General features: G+C 38.4%; 1 protein-coding gene across 1 annotated transcript in view; it reads right to left on the minus strand.

The window, feature by feature from the left end:
• Positions 1–12,907, minus strand: part of LOC103138054 (transcription initiation factor TFIID subunit 4) — a 114,793-nt gene that overhangs the window by 27,831 nt on the left and 74,055 nt on the right. The window contains exon 15 of the mRNA XM_016671556.1: positions 3,144–3,266. Within this exon, the coding sequence (XP_016527042.1) occupies positions 3,144–3,266 (123 nt within the window). The remainder of the gene's footprint in view (positions 1–3,143; positions 3,267–12,907) is intronic.

Below are 12,907 nucleotides of genomic sequence, written 5' to 3' on the forward strand. Positions count from 1 at the left end.
TTTACGAAGAAATATGTGGAATTTAAATGTTTCTCCTGGTGCCTAAAGGTAAATGTGACTCGCTGCAGCAACTGTGCATAACTTCACCTAAACTCATGTGTTAGAGAAATAGGATACTTCAGTCACTGCTTATGGTGCTTCAAACAGAAGACTTTTTTTTTTTTTTAAACAACAGCTTAATTACAAACAGACTTGACACGTCACACTAAAGTATGTCAATGTGTTGCTTCTAAAAAGTACTTCCTGTAAGTTATTTCACTTTATTGTTACTAGGAATTTGTATTGTTCGCATTTAAATTCGGGCCATAAGTGTCTGATGATAAACAGCTTAAAACAAGACGTAACGATGTGGGGGGAAAAAATTACTTTGAGTAAATTCAATTTGGTGATCAGGATTATCATGGCTTCGTTAAAATGTGTTCAGATATGTAAACATGTTATAATGCGTTAAAGTTCTTAGAATAAGAGTGAAGATAAAGTCTCCTTGACCGTGTTGGTACATTTGAATTAAAAAATACACGTATTGCAAGATGGGTTTTTTTTGTATTTGTGTATCATCTTATATGCCCTCAAACCTAATATTTTTTAACTAAACCTAAAATAAAGAGCATAAAGGAGTACAATGACAACTGAGCATTTACAGACTGAAAATTATTAGTAAATACCTAATTGTTACTGTTGGAGTGTTTGACGTTTTATTTAACATTGACCAACTTAAGTATTTGACTATATAGTAAATTGTGGGAAGGTTAGGGTCTTTTTATTATCAGAAAGTTACATTTTCTAAACATTTTTTTGTGAATGTATTACCTACAAGTTGATATAGTAAATATAAAAACTTTAAACACAATATGTTATTGTGCAAACACTTTGAACAGATATTTTGAGGTTAAAACAGATAATTACCCATAAAATTATCATACCTTTTGGTGCTTTGGCTCCTCTTCCCAGTTAATTATAGATAAATAAAGATTCAATCATTTCAGCACCCTATGCAGCAATAAAATCATTTAGTCTTTGGAAAAATGATCACAAATCTTTCACATTTCCTTCTAAGCCTGCAGTCAATTTTCCAAGGAAACGTCTTGCTTGGTTTGTAGTGTAAACCATTCAAGAATTGTGAATATACCCAAAGTGTGTTATTCGGACATCACATCCACGTTTGCTCAACTAAATTATGAAGTTTGTGGTGCAGTCAAACCTTTGCGAATGTCAATATATGAATTTGTGCACGTTTGTTAGTGTGATTAGGTGAATGTGGCTGAAGTCTGACACGCTTTGAGTGGCTGGTTTGAATGGAAAAGTAACTTCTGAAAGTGTAGAAGAAACAGTCAAATAAGTTATCTTTTTTTTTTTACATAATTGAAAAAAGAACTAAGAGCTTGATTAAAAAGTTGCTTCTCAGTACAGATGCCAGTTAATATTATTTCAGCTATCCATCCGCTGATACAGCAAACAAACAAATAATTTAACCTTTAAATGCCTGTCATTAATAAGTGGGATTAAATGTTGAGTAGGAAGTGGAATCACTCTACTACAAAATATTTCTACCATAAACCTGCAACAAACCAACTTACTCTTCAGCTCCCTTTTACCATTCATTCTTTACAAGCAGAGACTGGTGCTATCATAAACGGACTTCAGATTTTAAAAACACTGTGCATCATCAACATCATTATTACTCCTCCTAAGAGCTGAGTTTATATCTGGCGGCCGGTTGGTTGCACAAACCACACATTGTCACTGCATCACTACCTCAAAATGTGAAGCCACCTTGACTCTGTACAAGGCAGCTGATGAGGGGCTGTGGGTATAGACTGTAATCAGCTGATTTTTACCCTCTTCACTACATCGGTTCTTTTACAAAACACACTGTGATAACAAAAAGAAGCCGTAATCCCATCTGGAAGTGCTTTGTGAATGGGGCTTATGATTCAGGTCTTTGTTGTGTTGAAAAGTAAATATCTGCTAAAGCTTGAGACTCAGCACCGTGCAAAAAGTTTGATTGTTTGACATTTTGTGCACCCATTTTTTGTTTATCCAAACTTGTCTCTTGGTTCTTTTTCCGAAAAACACACTTACAAAATGATGCACTCATTATGTTGTCTGACTGCTTGGTTACTTTAACTCATAATTTTGAAAACTGTAGCTAAATAGTTTAACCTTTATTTTATTGGAATGGAGAATTTATCAAAGTCAAAGGTGTTTTGGTGCTCTGTTCTCTTTAATGACACTCATACCTTCTCTTTTGATGTGGTTCTTGTAATGGCTGGCGTCGAGTGACCGAGACCACATTTTGCCATGGTAACACACACACAAACAAGACTTACAAGGTGAAACCAATACCAGCCGCACCATAATGATTAGCAGTGATTCCTGTTTGAACCTGAAACAATATGCGCAACTTTTTTTTTTTTTTCTTTTTTTTTTCTTAAATCAGTAAACAATATCATTTTCAGGAGTCAGAGAAGGTGAAATGGCTAAAAGGTCAAAGAATGCATCAGAAGTGCAACGTGCAGTAAACACTGATAAAAGTCCTCTGGTCTGAGTCCCATTAATTCTCAATATGCTACAAACTGAAGTCTAAAAACTTTACTGACTTTGGTCTGAGATTTTACCAGCAACATTAAAGGAGATTACGCAGTTAAATCATAAATTATCACTGACACAAAAGTCAGCTTTAAATGTCGGTGGGACAAGATGTGCTGTTGAACAATACCATACTGCACCAGAAAACATAATTTGCTATTGATCATGGAACGAAACAGACAGAAAATAGTAGCAGGCGAACTGCTATATTATTATCAGTAAACAGCAGGGAAAAAAAGGTGTTTTTATGCAGTAAGCAGTCGCAACTGCTGGCTGCCAAAAATGGTCTAATCAGTAACAACACCATATCACATTACTTCATTATTGATTCATTGTCTACAGAACAATGTGACAACATAAAATAACATTATTACCAGCTTTACCAATTAGATCATTTTGTGGATTCAAAGTTTTATCTGCAGGACAACACTATGAATTAAAGGGAAAAAGTCAGCTGCTTTAGATTGAGACACTTGTGGCAAAGATCCGTGTGAAACCATTTAGTAGCAGCACCTAGAAAGACCATAAAACCCTTAATTTGTTCCAGTTCTTACCTCAGTCCCTGATGGTGTTGCCCCTGGTGAGTCCAGTTTGCGTTTTTTTCTAGGTCCAATAGCAGCTAGTGCTGTCAGATTTGCATCTCGTTGTCTCATCTGGGCCAGCTCTTGTTGCTGCATCTAGTGAAAACAGAACACAAATTTTATAAAGTCATGTTTTGTCCTGCATTACTCACAAGGTTCTCTATTCATTTATAAATGCAGCCCCAGCCCAGAAGTAGTCACACTACTTGACCTTTTTCATATTTTAGTATTTTACAACAAAGTTTTTATGCATTTAGTTGAAATTTTTACAACACAGTGAAACATGATTGTGAATTGGAAGAAAAATAATACCTGGTTTTGAAAAACATTTACAAATAAAAATCAGAAATGTCTTAAGTGCATCCAGTCTGTCTACCATACATAAAATCTGGTGCAACTGCAAATACCTTCAAAAGTGACCTAGTCAGTAAATAGAGTCCTCCTGTGTGTAATTTACTCTCAGCATAAACCCAACTCCTCTGTGGAGGCTGTGGAGAAGTTGACAGCGGGGTTAGGTTTTAAAAGAATATTCTAAAGCAAAGTTCAATCCATCGTATGAAAATTGTTAACCAAAACTGCCAGTCTCCATTCACCTAAACCGATGGGTCTTTCAAAGCCACGGATGTACCGCTGAGGTGCAACAGCGCTGCAACCGTTTAGCTTTAATACATTTAACTACAGGCACAGTTAAGGTGCTGCAGTTCCTATTTAACCAGTAGATGGAATTACAGGTAATTGTCACCTTTCCTCAACAGCTGGTAAAAGTGTCTAAAGAGGAAGTGCATTCCTAATACACCTCTAAGTACAAAGTTTGGCGTCATAAGAGTTACTTCTTTGCTTTTTATACAAGTCTGTCAAATATTGTGTTAACATATTTTGTGGGACGACTGTGGCACAATGTTTAGAGCAAACTAAAGGTAAATGGAACCATACAGAATCACACAAGATAAGAACATAAGAAAAAAATACTGCACAGCTAATAAAAAGTGGCATATGACAAGGTTCCCCAGAAAGTCTGGTTCATTGGAGCGGACGTGAATCCATAACTGAACTCTGATGTGGGCCAAAAAAGCAAAATCTAGTCTTCCCAAAAACTGTCTCAGTTTGGTAGAAGTGAACTTTGAAGCAGCTCAAATGCATATGTAGATGCAAGCAGACCGGAGATTGCTCCAAAAGCAGAAAACGAACTATAACGCAGGGCATTCTGGGTAAGTACCATCTAAACAAACATGAAAATCTAATTAATGCTAGAGGAAGAAATGGCTTGTGGTCTTTTAGCAAAGTCAAAAGAGAAATCCAACAACCACTGATATCGGATGCTACTGCATTTTTGTTTACATTTTGCAAAGATAAAATTTAGCTCCCGTCTTCTTCTTCTTCTTTTGAAGTTTCCATGCCGTTTGCTTCGGTGACTCTTGGTGCAGAGCCACCACAGGTGAGGAAGGGAAAATGATTTTTCAAAGAGTTTGGTTTGTTTAACGCAATGCAGTGTAAAAGCAAATCACAGCAGCTGAAAACTTAACAAACGTTGCAATTCTGCTCCCTAGTCGAACCGAGTCTACCAGACTAACAGGTGTGAAAACACCTTAAAGACAAACAGCCAAAAGTATCAAGTAGTTAAGATTAAAGTCTAACTCAGTCAACAAGTGCAGTCTGCTGTCAATTAAATCTCTTCCACACAATGCATGGTTTTTCCCGGCTTATACCACCCCTCAAGTGGTTACGATAAACAGGGAGGAGCTGCACATGATCTGCAAATAGAGACAGATCTGGCCACAGCTGACTGTGGAAGAACTGGTTAAAGCCACAACCATGGAAAAGCGGCTAATGTGTGTTTTAGTATTTTGACTAAAACATTTAACACAAAAATTACAAATGTTGACTTATTTTAATTACATTTTGGTACCTCCTGACCAGTTGAGGCAACTAAGTTTTGTAAACACAACTAGCGAGAGGAAGAATATTAAAGTGAATCAAGAATCAAATGATAAATAGAAACAAAGACGTGCGACTAATGTTTCTGCTTATTCTCTTGTATCGTGGGAGCAGAATGCTTGCCTGATCAGAACAAAATGGAAGACCGTCGTCAGCCATTAACGGAACACAGAGATTGTGTGTGTGTGTGTGTGTGTGTGTGTGCGTGTGTGTGTGTGTGTAGTCACATAGCCCTGCTCTTTTTTTGATTTTTGCAGTTTGTGATGTTTAAGTGGGTGGTTGGGAGGGGCAGTGCCCAAGGTAATGTCATGTTTAGCTGCAGGGCTGTGGGCGGACCCAGCGTCGCTAGGAGCTGCCCTTTCCATTGGGTGGAGGTGTGATGGCCTGAGGCAAAGGCACGGAGGGTGCCAGAGCGCACACACACGCACACACATACACGTGCCTATCAATCCTGGCCACAGCAGCACAGGGAATGCCTACCAACCAGCTTGCCTGTGTGCCTGCCTGCTGGGGGAGAGAGGCCTGGGTTGGAGCGAACAGGGACAATCAATTGTGCGCCTTGATGTCTTTCATGTTCTTTTATGTTATCTCTCAGCATGTGTTCGCTGGGCGCTGGTGTTTGTGCGAGGCATGTATATTGTCTGATCAGGGAGGGGGAAAAAAAATTCATGTTGCTTTCAGATGGCGTTTTGTAAAAGGTTGCTTTGGAGTACACCATCTGATCTAAAATGTGCATGTACTTGCCTCTGATTTTTTCCTAAAACCCTGCTGGCAAGGCATGCCCTTTAGGGTGTTGCCACTTCACATTTAGCACAGCGAAACTGCTGAAAGATTCAAACACGCTGACAAAGAAGGTGAATTAATAGCAGCTGAATAAATAAACCTTGTTTACTTATTCGTTTTACAATAGACGTCCACAAAAAAAAAAACAGGAATACATGAGAATATTCATTAATTAATAGTAATAATATGGATAACTTTCTGATGTGAATTTTAATAACTACATATTGAAGTACATGAGTTACAATGCGGACGTTGTGGCTGGACGATCAGTCGCTGTCCCTAATGTTATTGTTGCAGATTTGATCAAGCTTTGCCATAAGAACTAGATAAATCTTTTCGGGCCTGACCTTAAAGAATCCCGCCGCAACGCACACAGCAGGAGAGGTTCGCTATCTCCCTAACGGCACCAGGATGCCGGCATCTCTGGCTGGCAGTTGGCACCAGGCATGGGCTCCCAGCGCCCAAAGCAACTGCCTGCAATTTCGGATTTATGACTGCATGATAAATGAAGACTTCATTTCACCATCTGCGAGCCTGCATTTCCCGTCAGTGAAGGGGAAGCCATGACACTCGGAGACTGATTTCTGATTTCAATCTGGTGCCATGAAGCAGAACCCACCATTTGGTTAACAACCAACATGAAATATGTCGTCTTTCACGCTGCGAAGAAACACAAGGAGCTTTTATTTACCATTTAAATTAGCTTTAAGTTTATGTAAATTCCAACAACAGCAGGTTTTAGATATTTTGGGATTTTGTGGTGATGAATGAGAAATCCGTTTTACATTCTCTCTGTGCTCTCTTGGAGTAGCTCTCCATGTCGTCGATGTTTAACAAGTACAACCACTGCCAGTAACTAAATAAAAGGTCATCACTAAGAGCTGTACCAGACGGGAAGAATAATCATGTGGCAGGATGCATACATTTGCCAGCTCCTATTAATGATAGCACATAACCACCTGCTGATCTGAAGTCACTTAAATACCAATGGTTCCAGTCTGCCTCTATGCCCTTTGCAGGCAAGGAACTAGGACTTGTAAAGTTATATTAACAAAGGTCAAGAAATGCAGAAAAATTGATCTGTGGTTTTGTCAGATACAGGATTTATTTTCTGTACCTAAAGCGCACTGTTATGTGACACCATTTTGGTGGCATAATAAAATGTATTCATGTAAAAATATGCAATTTTCTAAATAATTTTAAATAATGTGTTGTGGGTATCAATTAGCATTGATTAGCAACTAACACATTAGGACACTAAAAGTCTTTCTAATGTTTTCTGTGCCCATTAAAACTGACACCAGGAGTTAATACTTACAGATGGCAGCATATAGTAACCCCTAAAATAATTTATACCCTTCAAACAAGTTAACATTTTCTTGTGTTACAATCACAAACTTTGACATATAATGTATGTGTACAAGTTTCCACCACCAACTTTCAGGTCAAAACGTTAAACTTTGGTCTGACCTGATCAGAACACCTTCTTACATGTTTTGTCATGTCCCCTTACATGGGCTGGAGCAAACTGCAAATAAGATTTCTTTCAACTATTCCTCTTTGTCTTGCGCTGGATTTAAATAAAGGGTAGAGGAGTAAAGACAGCTACATACAGAGGCAAGGCATTCTTTTCAGTTTTGATTTGTGAAAAATAGTTTGCAGTTGTTATGACAAAATGCGAAAAGCTTCAAGAGGTACGATAATATTTGCAAAGAGCTGTAGGTGTTGGTAAATTGCAGAAAATTCAACGCCAGTCAAATCAGAAGAGCTGGTGAAAAACAAACTAATATGCGAGTTGAAATAAAAATTAAAGTTTTAGCATATGCAAAAACATTTCCATTACTAAGTTTAATACATAACTGTGGAAATGAAAGACATGTTCACTCAGTTTCATAATAATATTATTTGAAATTAATTATTTAGAACGAAGGTTTCCACTAAGTCCCTTCATGAATAAATTTTGGAACCACATCTTTTACATATTAAATATCAATTCTTAATTCTTGCTTTTATACACAGTGGAAAGAGTAAACAGCAAATAAAATGTATATAGCAATTATTTATTGCATCTTTGTACATTTAAAACTCAATCTTTATACTCTGCACTTGTACATTTAGCGGATCAGAATAAAAGTCTTTCCAGAGCAAAACAAGAAATAAAAGATTTTTCTTTCTTCACAGACAGCAGAGCATTATGTTCCCTTATGATGCAAACATGTCCAAAGTACAGCAAGAACCTCTCTGATATGGCTGGCACAGGGAGGGAGATGAGCTGTAGGAGCAGTTATGGCCAACCTGCCGTTCGCCTTTTCTGCTGTTTCTAACAAAGGCTTTCCTCCCCACCCCTCTGTCTGGCCTGGGGGGCTGCTTACGGCCCTCCAGACGCTTACAGACAGATGTCCTTGGTAGAGCAGAACATGCTCAGCTTGACGTCACAAGCGGCTGTGGGGCTGTGAAGGAAGCTAAATGGCTGTCTGCCTCGCAAAGACCACAGTATGTAAGGCAGACCATAGGGTTTAAATTGATATACCATTTCAAACCCTCCCCCATGAAAAGCTGTGGTTGAACAGCAACCAGCAGGATTCTTATGATTATGCAGACTTGACATATGCTACATTTGTTCAACGCATTTATTAATAAAGGCCATTGGTAGAAAGCGAGTAGTTTAACCAGGGTTAGGTGGGGAAGTAAATTCTTAACTTTTACAATACACAACACAGCAGCCTTCAGGCATTGCTGCAGGAGGTTGTATAAAGACTATCTGAGAGTGTCAGGAAATAGAAATGTTTTTAATATTTATATAATTTCAGCACTAAACCAAACCAATATTCCATTGGTTGGAGAACCAATTTTTAGACAAAGTAGCACAAAGTGGTTAGGGGATAATAAAAAAGTAATCTCGCATACAAAGACTTGGTTTAGTTGAACTCGGATTTGCCTGTAAAATAAAATAAAAAAAAAATGCTATCGCCACATTCATTTTCTTATGGCATGCTGGTGTACATAGTAAAGCTTACACATTTGGTCAGATTTGGAGAACAAAGCTAGAAAATAAAGCTGAGATACTCTCCCAAAACACGTAAACTTAGAGCTGTGTCTACTGTAAATTGAATATATTAGCTGGAAAAAGCAGAACGTCTCATTGGTATTTTTTTTACAGGATATCAAAGTTCAACTATATTCTCATTTACCCATATCAGTGTCAGGCTGCAGGTATGCTGATGATTGTCAAGCAGTACTGATAACACTGCCTGTCTAATTGCACTACCTTAGACTGCCTGTCTAATTGCACTACCTTAATGCTTTACAAAAATGCAAAACACTGTTGAGACTTCCTTTGACTGACTTAATTTTTTCAGGCTATGGAAGCTGAAGGTGATTAAACATCTATTAGAGATTTATCTGAATGCCTCAACAATATCTAACATATTTTGAAAGGATCATTGAACAAGGTGGTTTAACAACAAGTTTAGCTTTTTAAACACAAACTCCAGTCCAATTTCTGAACATGTCAAAGTACTGACATGTACTACAACATCTCTTGTCATACATGTGCTGATGACACAACAAAGCGATAGTGCCACAATAAGAAATATTGTGATTGAGTAGTGTCTCCATCATGAATGTCTATTTTTAAATAGACATTCATGATGTCTATTTACCGCAGCTTCACCTTCTAGAACATTTTTAAACGGCATTCAGAACAAAGTTTCACAAAATACAGCTGAAACCGGAAGTACACATACATGGCATAAAAAGACACAAAAACCTTTGCTGGCTCAGTGTCTGAAGTTAAATCTGACCAAATTTCTCTTATTCCAGGTCAGTAAGATTTACCAAAATTATCTGCCCACAATGGCGCCATATGACTGAGATCCTGGCTTTGGATGGAGATGCCAAAACGTTGACTTTGTTGTCCTTAAGCCACTTTATAACCACTTTTTTCTTTTATTGTACTTCCTTTTTCCTCTTAAGCAATTTGAATAATGCTGCATATAAATGCTCAATATGTACACGGTTAATATTGTTCTGCCCATCAAGGACCATAACTATTAGATCATCTTTGTCAGATCAATAGAGCATGTACTGTGTTCAGTAGATAGTGTCTTAGTAAAGCTGTTTTAATTTCAACGCCAAAATTAAATTCTTGCATCCATAAAAACACACATTTCTTTGTGCCAGCCTCCTACCCCTTATCAAGTGTGTGTTGACGCTTTATGTATGTGTTTAATGTGCGTCGGTAATACATGCATCTCATTCACCTGACACCCACATGGGCAGCATTACGTGAACATCTGTGAGCTACATCTTCAGGCTTTTCTTCATGCAAAGTGCCTGGCAGTTAATTTGCTGCAGGGAAGAGGGGCCATTTGAAGCACCCAATAAGGTTTTCCGCTCCCATCTGCACTCTTACTCTCCAAAGAGCCGAAAATGTGTTCTAGATGGAAACATGCATGGATTCATCACATCTTCTCAATAATTATATGTAGGAGAGTTCCTCAAAAATTATTTTATAGACATTTCAACAAATTAGAACATTGTGAGAAAACAAGTTTGATTCAGTTATTCACTTCAAAACTCATTATATAGCTTCACTGCAAATTTATATGGCTCACGCAATAATTTCTGTTGTTTTTTTTTTTGTTTTTTTTGCTTACAGCAAAGGAAAGAATTTGTAAGCCTATGTTCAAGTAGTGCACAGTAAATGCGTTCGGTTCATAGTTGTGGTTCCTATTGCATGAATTGCTACATTAATGTGATCTTCATGCAGATGATAAGCTGCTGAGGAGTTTAGATAGTGCAGGTGGCTTTCCGTTTGCATTATTTCTGGTGTCTTTTATCTGCCGCTTGGCAGATAAAAGACTCAGTGAAAAGCAGTGATACAATGGTTGTTAAACCAACAATGGCACTTGACAAAATCTAAAATGTTTACTGGTTTTCTCAATTATTGACTGCGTGGTGTCTTTTTTGGCTTTGTACTTTTGTGTTTTTACGACGTAAAGCACTTTGAACTGCCTTGTTGCTGAAATGTGCTATACCAATAAAGTTGATTGATTGATTGAAATGTACTTTTTTGTGGGTAAGTCCTGCTGAAAAACATATTAGTCAATTTTCTCCCTAGCTCGGATAAGACACTCCTTGAAATGTGTCTGATTCATGTTGTGAAACATGACCTGAACGTGTTTGTGTGTGATGCCACTGACTCCAGCCACAGTCCACGCTTTCCGCATCTCCCCCAAACTTCTTCCTTCCACTCAACTACACCTTAATATTGTTTTATATAGAACTCTGAAGAGTCAGTTTGTTTAGCAATAACCTTCAGTGGACAAATCTCCTTAATAAAGCTGCCTGAGACAGCTGTCAAGTCAGCAGACCGATTTTGTATTTCTGCATTAAAAACATGTTTTCTGCTAATCTTTTGTAATATTCACATTGTCAAAGAACGTTTTAATTAGCTGTGAGTCTACGTCATCAAAATTAGCAGTTGAAATATACCAATCTACATAAAAAAACAAATCTATACAATAAGAGTTTCACATTTCAACAGGATTACTGGAAGAAACTAACTTTTTGTTAATATTCTAATGGACTGAGATGCACCGTTTTGTTTACATGTCTTGCTGTCCAGAACATTGAACACTCCCTCTCCACCACTGTATTGTGTGAATGGTTCTGCTTATCCTGTCTGGAATTATAATATTTTACTTATGGAGATGAATTCAAAATACATGCATGAACTAACAGCCATGGCACAATCTGTTCCTTTTCTTCTGAAGCTCCAAGAGCTTCCAGGGACCAGGACCAATTATTTAGAGCCCTCAGTCGTCCCCGAAGCGAAGGTCATTATGTGAGTGTCACTATCATGACCTGGCGGTTTTCCTTCATCTGCAACTTACTTTATAGGAACCAAACGACATAAAGGCATTTTGAGTGAAACATTGGATTACACTAAATTCTGACTTTGAAGTAAGTTTTATTCCTATTAATAACATTTGTAATTCACATTTTGCTAAAAAAAAAAAAAAAGAGTTTAACAAAGAAGTCAGAAAACGTTGTTAAGCAAATTCTAATGGCGTTGTACTGAATCGGCAGCCGGAGCGTGGGGATCATTAAAAATACTGCTTATCTAAGGGAAAATTTCCTGCTTTAAATGTTCTCGCTTTGTCTCATTCTATGCTTCATCTGGAAGTCCTCTCTGCCTGTCTCACACTTTTTTTAAGATTCTCCGCTCGTCACCTCCTATTGATCACGGCTAATTTGCATCCAGGAAAAGATGAGAACTCAGATATTCACACTTCGAGAGAGGACGATCTCAATGATTTATTCATTTCCAAATCAAAAAAAAAAAAGCAGTGAAGGTAGATGAGAAGGGGAATCTTCACAGGCAGCAGGCGACTAACAGGCTTTGGGGCTGGGCTCTTCTTCCCCACACCGCCTGCAGGCACATGGTGTGCAAGTCCTCCTAATTAACAAGGTGAATCATGCTGCCGCTCTCTAATTAGCCAACATGACAATCTAATGGAAACATGCAGGCCAGGCTGGCACACTTAGCATCACCTCACGAAGACCCCGGCTACTGTCCTCCCCACAAGAATTCGACAAAAGCAACACCTTAACATTCAAACGCAAAGGAGAAGAAAGTGGGGCACAACGGAACAAGGAGGTGTATTTTATGAAGAGGTCAGCAGGGAAAAGTTCGCAGGTACAGGTAAGCTAATCTTCCCTCCTTTTCTATCCACATGCACGTGGTGGTTGTTGCCTAATTGAAACATGTCCTGCCTCCCTCCTGCTCGTATACCCGGCACAGGAGGCTGACACCTCGCCACCAGCGTAGCTCAGCCCGCCCAATTCCCCTGTCGCTGGAGTCCCAAGGAGTGCTCCGGCGCACAAAGAGAAAAGTGAACCTACAGGCTTGTGCAGCAAGTAGACGAGTCGCTATCTCCCTGTGAGGCAAAATCTCCTTTTTTTGTTGTTTTCCTTCTCATTACAGCACTTTGTAATATTCGAAAACACACAGG

The sequence above is a fragment of the Poecilia formosa genome, unplaced genomic scaffold, assembly GCF_000485575.1.
Source record: "Poecilia formosa unplaced genomic scaffold, Poecilia_formosa-5.1.2 Scaffold46, whole genome shotgun sequence".
Lineage (NCBI taxonomy): Eukaryota > Metazoa > Chordata > Actinopteri > Cyprinodontiformes > Poeciliidae > Poecilia > Poecilia formosa.